At 43.1% G+C, this 10,432-nt stretch overlaps 1 protein-coding gene across 1 annotated transcript in view; it reads left to right on the top strand.

Moving 5' to 3' along the window:
- The first annotated feature begins 2,402 nt into the window (after positions 1-2,402).
- Positions 2,403-10,432, top strand: part of salm (spalt major) — an 84,146-nt gene continuing 76,116 nt past the window's right edge. Inside the window, exon 1 of the mRNA XM_018543634.1 lies at positions 2,403-2,508. Within this exon, the coding sequence (XP_018399136.1) occupies positions 2,403-2,508 (106 nt within the window). The remainder of the gene's footprint in view (positions 2,509-10,432) is intronic.

Genomic DNA, 10,432 nt, shown 5'->3' with positions numbered 1-10,432 from the left:
CGGGAACGCGCCAAGAGTACCGTGGAAGCGCGCTAGAATATTCACGCTGAAACGCGGCATATAAAATCATAGAGACACGAGTGGCTCGCTATAATAATGCATAAGGAGGCGGGCACTCCTCCGGGACAGGCCACGCCTCGCGGTCCCGTGGCCAAACGGTGGGGATATCGAGCATCCGCCGGAAGGGGAATAAGACAGAGAGAAAGACGGATCGTGCAGGTAGAGAAGGACGAGACTCGGAACGAGGGGAAACGAGCGAGTGAGCGAGCGACGCGCGGAGAGCCCGCGAAAGGACTTCTTCTCTCGCGCGTCCCTTCCTCGAGGGCTCATTCGATCACGCTTCGCCGCGCACGTCAGCGGCTCTTATGATCCATCCCTGGAGTCGCGGTCGCGAAATCGACGAGATCCGACGCGTGACAGGAAAAAAAAAAAACGCATCTTACCTTTTTATCTTTCTCTACTCATCATAGGTTCTACGAGCCGTCCAAAATTGAGCCCTCGTACCACGTATAGACACCGACGCGACGCCAAAGACCCGATATATCGGCCGGAACCTGGTTTCCATCTTTCAAAGGAATACACGCGGGAACGATCGCGCGGAAGGTGCATGCGTTTATACCCGGTGCGACAATACGCGTGGAGCATCGACTTGCACTCGTGCACCAAGGGTGGATCTCCCTGCATTCGCGGCGCGACGCGGCGCACACGGAGAAGGGCGCACCACCGAAGGAGGTTGCGCGCCCGACGACGTCACCGGACGCGGCGGTGGGGGTCGCCGGTGCGGCCAGGAGTGGGGAGTGGATGGACGGCCAGCCATCGGCGGGGAGGGTGACGGTGGTTGCGGCTGCGGTGGGGAAAACGAAAGCGCGCGCAGGGCATATCTCCTCCATATCCCTACCAGCCGTCTCGTCTCGCCGGCGGCGGAGAGGGGCGGTCTGGTTGTCAGGCCCAGAGCTGGTCCGTCCGTCGTCCGGCCGACTCGAAGCATCGGAGCAGCGGATTTCGCGCGAGATATAGACTCATAAACACGCACGCGTATACGTACGCGATTCACACACACACACACACACATACACACACACACCCCACACTCACACGTACACATTCACATTGACACAACACATCCTGTGTACGTCCACACTCGTGTGTACGCGCGCGCGCGCGCGCGAGGAGAGAGAGAGAGAGAGTCCGTCGTGAGCCGGTCATCGCACACGTGTAATATCGGCGTCCGGGTGAGCAGTGGTGTAGGACACGCATCGTGCACACGTACACCACGTATTACGCGCGTATAGGCTCTCTCTCGTCTCCCGGTCTACGGACATCTCCTACCTGTCTGTCCTGCCTGCCGCGCGCGCCGGGAATGCCGCCGGTCTCGCGTTGCCAAACGTCTCGCGATACGCCGGACGAGCGGTGATAACCGGTGAGTACCGGGTGTGTGTTGTGTGAGCAATCGCGTGGTCGCGATTCGTATTTACGCGAGGAACTACGAGACTCGAGAGGCGAGCACAGCAGCGTCATATATCCACACAGCCGCGTCTGATTACGCCCGTCGATACGTTTTTTTCGGAGCAGCGGAGGACAAAACTTTCGGAGCACAACGAGAGTAAGGGAGGATTATACAGAGCCACGTGCTGTGAATCGCACGGAGAGAAAGCATCCTCGGCCACGAGGATCCGTCAGTGAGACAAGAGCTGTCAACTGTCTCTCAGTGCGCGAAACGTCATCTCCTACATCTCCGGCGATTTTGCCGAAGGAAAGAAATCGCCCCTCGTCCGCGTATCTGGTGGGGGATGGGTTAGGGGATCGGTGCATTAGCCTCTCTATGGATTACTGGCCGAGTTGACACGCTCACCGGCCGGCGGGCGAGAGTAACTCTGTCTCTCTCTCTCTCTCTCTCTCTCTCTCTGTGTTTTGGCGACGATCCACGTATGAAACGTTTCGCGAAGTGCGTCGCTACGGTTCGTGGGGAGATGCGTCTCCCCCTAGATAGTTAGTGCCGATGGTGAGACACGCGAGTAACGATCGTTGCGTTTTTCTCGGCTTCGGTTGTCGCGCGGTATTGAAATAGAGACAGACGAAGACCGAGGAAGGCGAGACAGAGGGAGACATGCGGCTCGCATCCTCGACGCTGCAACGACGTCGTCAACCGCCGTTGTCCCGTCGGCGACGTCTAGACTGACCACGCATTCGTCTACTTTTCGTCGGGATCCCGAGGAGGAGGCGGAGGAGGTGGAGGAAGAGGAAGAGGAGGAAGAGGAAGATTCACAAGAACGAGTGCAACGGCGGTCGTTCGGTTCGAACCGTCCCGATCCAAACCGTCGGCGGACGACGACTGCCTGTTCGGCAGAGTGCGAGAGCGACGACGAGGAGTGCGGCGAACTGATTTCAACCGAGTCGGAGGGATGTCACGGAGAAAGCAGGCCCGACCGAGTCGTGCTCATCTCGAGGAGGATCTTGTCCAGAGGCCTCTGTTGACCAATCCCATTGGAACTGTCGCGGGCAATATCCGTAAGTGACTCTTTTCCGAAGAATTAGCTCTGGATAAGAGAGAGACCGTCCTCGTTTTCGGATGTTACACAGTAGTTGCCCCTCTCTGTTCAGGTCGAATTACTTTTCAATACATTCGCAAACGATGTACGAAGAAAGCGACGAAACTATATTAGACCCGACACTGCTGGGAGATAGACAGAAAAAACGAACTCTACGATACACAAAGAAATTTATCTTGGAAAAGTTTAGCATGTCGATAGAAAATCCTCCTTGGATCACGTATACGTGTCGTGAGCAAAACGTCGAGTTTAATTATAAAATATAATTATAAATATATACTATTCTAACGCTTGAAAATTGGCGAGACAATCGGTGCGTCACTGTGTTTATAGAACGATTCAGAATGTATGATGAAAAGAGTGATAACCTTTGTTATAAAATACAAAAATAAAACTGCTTACAATAAGACTTGCTTTTTCGTAAAAACGTTTCCTATATAAAATGCAAGGCGATGCACAAGCCGTATATAAAACAACGTCACGCAATGAAATTTTCTTTCAACTATAAAAGCCGCACGTCTAGCCAGACGTTGATAACCATCCTTTTCACACACAGTTCTAGTTAAAACTCGTCCTATTCCTAACCCATCACGGATGCGGCAGTTCAGAGCAAAGTATACATCGAGCCAAAGTTACACGATTCACCCGGTAGTTCGAAGTAACAATAACGCGATAAGAAAGCACCGCCTCGGAGATACAGTAACGGTTTACGATGTACGGCGCGCGGCGCAAGCGAGGATGCTGGAACTAGTTTGATACGTGAGAAAAACAGAGCGACGATTACCCGGGGCTGCGTCTGAGAATTTATCGCGTTTATCGACGCCGTGACGGCATTTCGCGGAAGATTCGCACAATTACTCCGCACGCGACACGAAGATTACGCCGATACGAGACTTTTATCGAAACGGTATTCGATAGACGATTCTTTTTTTTTTTGTTTTTTTTAGGAACGTTTTAAGTAACGCCTTATGACGCTGAACACAGCCTTCTCTGATCGAGTCTTGTATTTGAGACAGTCCTCTATAGGTACAGTCATAAGATGTCACGAACCAATCAGAGGAGTTGTATTAGCGTCTTCAGCTATACATCACCTGAAACACACTTAAGAACCGACTATGAATACCGGCCTATGATTAACTCATCTCGAGACTGTACACTTACGACAGTCTCGAGTGTGTGTAATAATCGACTATGAACACCGGCCATAGAGACGCGACGGAGATAAATTTCGTAAATGAGCGCCATCAAAATGCGCGGTATGAGATGCGAAAATCTATTCCGAGATTAATCTCGGTATTCTCCGTAATACAGTCGGTCCACTAAATGCACTGGAAACTCGATTCACAAGCACTTCCCGTCGGGCTGAAACTCGCCTGCCTCTTCAGGGATCCACCTCGATAAACGGACCTGTCTCGGCGTAACATCAAAGCGAGCCTAAGAAACGGCCGATAAAACGCTTCCATCTTGCTACCCGATGCCTCGACCGTAAGCTCTTCTCGCCGCATTTTCGAGTACGCTTAAATCGTACGAGAATTACACTTTACGTGAAGACCGTTCGGTTGTAATACACGCCGCTTCGCATTTCGCGATTGGATCTTCAGCGATCTTTACACCACATTACTTTTGCTAATAAACTTGCAGCGTTTTAACACGTACGTTTAATTTCAAGCTTTGTATCATAATCTATATAAACAATGAAACTAAAATGTGCTGTAAAATATCCAAAGGATATTTTCAGATCGAAAAGACGGTGTGATATGATTTTAATACGCGACTTAACGCAGCAGTGTTTGTTTTTTTTTAAAACGATGAATATGTCAGTAAATATATAAACAATAAAATAATTATTTAAAAACACATTGTACAAATGTCAAAACGAAATTTCACCTGTACGTGACGTATGGTACTACAGAATCCTGAATGAAATGAACACTCTTGCGCAATACGGACTGTGTAGAAAATTTAAAGGCGCGCGGTGATTTCTATCTGGGATCATAAACTTTATCGGGAACATTTACATTTTTCCCATTAAACATAACCAGAACTTCTCTAATCGCAGGGAAGAGGCGAAAGGGGATAAGAACACGTTACTATAAACCGCTTGGTTTTACTGAATCCACGTACCTGACATCCGCGTGTATCCATTTGGTACATGTACCACTCGCAGACGTCACGTCTAAACAGGAAACGTTTAATGCTGGACACGCTTAACCTCGCCGATAAAAACGGATATTTCGTGGAGAAACCCCGGGAAATATTTTTCAGAACGGTATCTCGATAGATGAACGTGGAAAAATATATCGGTATGTAGTCGCGTGACGAATGAAATTTCAATAACGCTTCCCATATCGGGTGGCGCCGAACGGGTGGTCTTAATTTGCCCAACTTTTTCAATTGTAAGTTTCCGCACAGTTCCCTGCCTGTTGTTGTACTCTCTGAATAGTTGGAACATCTCGAAAACAACATAAAGCGCGTCTCATTCCTGGCGCGTGTACGTGACAGGCCGGTTTCTTGCTGAGTCAGAAGCAAAATCGAAAATGTCTGCGGATACCGTGGTAACGATAAGTCTAGTCATGTACCAACATTTGTCTAAATAATACGCTAATTATAATTCGTCATGTCTCCACCGATAGATTCTTCTTCATTTAATATAGCGGGAAAATTTGATAAACTATGCCGCTGATTTAAGAAATCTCTAACAGCTTATTTAAATGTCAAATCTTCTTTCTGTCAACACATCAATTTAATATTATTATCCGTGTCTGTCTAGACTATATAAACAAAGTGAGAGTCTAGTAAATAAAGAGAGTTTAGTATTTATATTTTTAAAGTGAGAGTAATCAGAACATAACTGTGTACATACTGATTGAAAATAAAACGTCGATAATTAATAATAAATTTAAAAAATATTTATCATCAGCTTCACTTGTTGACAAAGTTTTTTTCACGTCATGCAGCACATAAAGCTTTAACTACAGCATACAGATAAATCAGTATACGTACTAATATCCATAGTACAATACTATTTTATCTCACCAAATAATTGCAATATGTGTTTTCATAAAATTTAACGACAATACTTTCTAGAGAGTAAACTTAAAATTAGAGGATACGTATTTCTTTATTTTATATGAAAACCATATTATTTATACATTTTGTATTATTATATCAAACTGAACTCTTCTTCTGCTTTTGCCAGTATTTGCAAGTGTTTTTTTCATCTCATACCTACGTTATAAATACAGTCATAAGTGAAGCAATGACTAAACGTTAATTGGATTTTTTAATATTGTATATCTATCGTATTTTCTGTATCATGTCATCAATAATCTTAAAATTATGATCGGTCTATACTTGACGTCTAGTAACTAACAGTAATGATATTACATTGATGTTATTTAATATCTTTATGTATCGTAACTAAGCATAGATAATTTCCTGATCAAGACTCGGAAGTTACCGCTTCTTATTACAGTCGGCCTTCATTCTCAAAGAGACATAACGAACGTTCATGAATCATAAGTATGAAGCGCAGTATTCACAAATCAATTTACATTTCTTTCGCTGTTATCTTAATGTTATACATACTACGAAAATATGAGCATCCACTGTATCAACGGACCGTTGTATTAAACAGATAAAGCGATTAATATAAAGAAATAAAATTACAGTAGGTGTAAAAAAATACTCGTACAGCGACGAGTTTCAGTGAGACGTTTATTAAAATTTTATAAAATAAATAATTCTACGTGTCTATCTAGACGTCTCCATAATAAATAAGAATAATCTTCCTTGCATTTTTAACAAAAGTATCAAAAATTCACAAATTGATAGAAATAGATACGTCATGAAGAAGCATAAAGAGCTATATGTTCTTTCCTCTCTTTCTTTCATTTATTTATAAAAATAAATCAGTTTATTTAAAAATATGGTTTATCTGAATTAAATTATCGAGAAAAGTAATGCTCGAAACTAAGCATTATCATGCACGAAACGATGCAAAGATAATGGAAAAAAGAAACGCTATTTAAAATTTATTTTACTATTTCAGAAAGCACTCAATGAAATATCTCGCATTGACGCATTGTTGATAGACCACAATGTACGATTTACATATTTATCATTTATATACGTTGATACTATATTATACATTCTAAAATCGTATTTCTTTCGTAAGTATACGACGTAAAAGAAAAATACTCGCGAGTCGAAATGTGCGATTAAAATAATAATAATCATCGGGAAAGGTAATTTAATCCACCACACATACATTTTCCAATTGTGTAAAGGAAGAGGGTGGGGGGAATTATTAGAAATGATATTTCATCGCGAAGTAATATCGAAGAAAGCGGAGATATTTGATCGTGAGTTACGATCGTTTGGGAATTGGACGAAGCTTAAGGATATTGGAGTAACGCCAGAGCTCGCATTGGACAGATAGGATTATATATCGTTCACAGGTGTATAAAAATTACACGGATTACGCGGCGTGTTCGCATGCACGACGTGTCATTTCTCATACAGACCAAAGGGAATGTTCTAATACAGCGATCTGTCTTTTCGGGAATCATCCGGGGGGGGGGGAGATAGTGCGTTTTGAACTAGCCGTGCTCCCTTTAAGCTGTCAGTATATGAACAGTGGAATATGCTGACGTGAAGGAGATCGTTGACAGACGAATAGAGAAGTCTCGTCGTGTGTGTCCGTCGTGAGGACGACGGACGGGAAGTTGTCTGCCGCGTCGGACGGCAGCTAATGTGTGACAAGTAACTAAGAACCGTCTAACCGTCTGACTTGCACCGACTGCATATTAATAGATCCTAATATGTGCGCGCGCGCGCATTGCTCTTAAGCCCGCGGCATCATTATGTCAGCCGTTTGTGTGTCCCTCGAAATTACGTGTATAAAGACGCGAAAAACTCGCGCGCTGCATTCCGCAAACAATGCGAGATAACGCGCCTATATTTCCGACGACAATTTGATACGCGCGACTTTTACCTCTCCTCCGAAACGTCAATAAGATATACTAATGGAATGGACGGTGCGTCGCGGAATTTATCGTCTCGGAGACAGTCGCTGCTTACAGCTTGTCACGAACGTAAACGAAAAATATGTCCGCGATGAAATATTCGTGCGCCTCATATTCGTGATCCGCGTATATAGATTTGACAAATTGCCCCAAGAACGGCGTCTGAGGGTGTTTTGCCGTGCGTCGGTTAATTATCTCAAACGTTGCGAGAGAACGCTTTATAATCGGTGTTACGCCCATCCTCTCTTCACCCCATCGCGTTTTCTTCCGTATAAGAATGGATAATATACGTGAATATATCGAAATGGTATTTTGACATACGAGGAATCGGTTCATTGAAATAACATTTGCGACTATTTATTGCCACGCTACTTAACATGTACATCTTTGACGTATATAGATAAACATCGTGCTTTTCAATGAGGACACATATCTGTATACATTATCACGATAGCGCAAATACAAATAGATATAGATAAAATGTTTAAAATTGCGCGCTTCTTTGAAAAACATTTTTTACATTTCCATTCGTATGGAAATACTGACTGATTATAATACATATGCGTTTATTATTAGCATTGCCTATCACTTATTATTTTTCGTGCAAATTTTTCAGCATCGTATTAGACTTCCGACCGAAACGCGAAATGAGAGAGGGAAACCGAGGTATTAAGATAGCACGATTGAAATTGGCAGAGAGAAATATATGTGAACGATATAAAAATGTGATAGTCACCAAAAAGAATATGAAGAAAGAATGTTTGACGTGTTATCGCTTGACCGTTTGTCATGTATGAATATTTAGACACGAATATCTACTATATGTTACACAATGTATCAGTACAAGGAGACACGCTTATCAAGCCCGAAACAGTTTTGCTTATTATTAATCGCTCACTGTTTTTATTAACTCGTCCGCAAACTGATAACTCACATAAATAAATTATAACGTGTTTACCGAAATTTACAAATAAATGTTACAATCGTAGAACTTGGGAATTGTTACACGCGCCAGATATCGCTCATAAATATTTCCTTGCTTTCGTGAAAGCGCATTGCGATTTGCACATTGCATTTTTTTTTACAGCCGGGTAAATAATTGTCTATTGTCGAGGCACTGCTTGCACGGCACAAGGTATAAAAACTGAGAATTGGAGAATAATTTCCAGAGAGCGGCATAGAAAAGCGACGTAATGAGTTACTCGTGTCACTCTTCTGTTGCCACTATGAATATTTTCGGTCGGCATCCCGTGCATGCGCGGAATTGCGTGAATGTCTGACATATCTATTTAAATGCATGTTTTAAAAACAATGTTAATGATAGAAAACGTAGTATGATAACGTATAGAAACGCACGATTCTTCGTCGCGTCTACCAAATGCTCGTAATTAATAATTTAACCGCTAGTTTATTCAGATTAATGTAATAGTTCGGGAAAGAAAGAGAGAGAGAGAGAGAGAGAGAGAGAGAGAGAGAGAGAGAGAGAGGGAGTCGATCAAACACGATAAAAGCCTCAATTATATACTAAAAAGATGAGACGAAGCATGTTGGATAAAAAAAGCTGGTAGAAATACATTGCGCACAGGAGTACAAAAGTATAAAAATACTGACGCGTCTGATTTAAAATAAAAATCTTTCTCGTATATTAAGTGACTTTATATAAGCGAGCATATTGTATACATCCTTGTGCAAACATCGAGGTCGATGTTTTTTTTTTTTCTTTCAGAAAATAACGAAGCAATTGGGGCAGAAAGAAGACGTACGACAAAATAACACAAATAGAAACACATATTCCATTCTAATAAAATTATCTTCGCTATTGAGTTGAATCACTGTCACTCTCTTATACGTCTGCTACTATTTGCGTACTCGTTGTATGATTAAGTAATTTTGGCATGCGTCTCTAAGTAAGTATCTCGTATTATATGCCCGAGCAAAAGGTGCACTGAAATAATGGAATAATAAAATCCAAACGAAGGCAAGCGATTAATTATTTTTTTAATTCATCAAATATCTTTGATTTTAAGTAATTAACCGGTGTGCACATCACGATAAATTCGAAAGTGAGGTAGAATCGTAAAAGGCTTTAAGAATTCTGCCGTGGAGAATGGTGAGAAAGCGCGAGAGAGAGAGAGAGAGAGAGAGAGAGAGAGAGAGAGAGAGAGAGAGAGAGAGAGAGATGGAAGAATCTGGAAAAAAGTATAGTTGCTGACTTACCGGTTTCTTGCCCTTCGTCGTGCGTGAATATTTTTGGTCGACATCGCGTGGATGCGGGGAAACGCGTGGGTGTCTGCGACTGTCCCGTCTGCCAACCCCAATCTATTAGACATCTTAGTGTACGTGCGCGTGTTTCTCACGCACACGTGATTCCACATGCACGCGTGCATTCGGGCCGAGCTCCCCTTTTTGCTCTCTTCGCCTTCTTCTGTCGCCGACGATCGGTAGAAAAAAGGAGGAGCGCCCGCGAGAGACAATGCCGATGCTCGTTCCCTCCGTAGAATCTCAAGAAGCGAATGACCGGGGGGATGTACGTGAAAAATTGATCGCGAGTTGGCCCGACACTGGACGTTCGAGATGTCGTCTTCTCATTCGCAGACGGAGCAAGGAAGACGAGAGTAGAAAAAAAAAAAAAGAAAAGAAGGAAGGACGAAATCTCACCACGACAGCTATTGAGATTCGAGAATTGTCATTCATTGTGTGAAAACTATTGTATTGTTATCATTACGACAATACGTAATTAGTCCTGATGATTGCATCCTAATAATCTTGTATAATATTAATCAACACACGTAAGACAAATAATAAAATAATATAATATACAAAACGTGATAAAACTGTCAGCAAACTATCTTTTTT

Source organism: Cyphomyrmex costatus, unplaced genomic scaffold, assembly GCF_001594065.2.
Source record: "Cyphomyrmex costatus isolate MS0001 unplaced genomic scaffold, Ccosl1.0 scaffold394, whole genome shotgun sequence".
Lineage (NCBI taxonomy): Eukaryota > Metazoa > Arthropoda > Insecta > Hymenoptera > Formicidae > Cyphomyrmex > Cyphomyrmex costatus.
The sequence above is the reverse complement of the archived record's forward strand: the minus strand, read 5'-3'. Positions and strand labels throughout refer to the sequence as shown.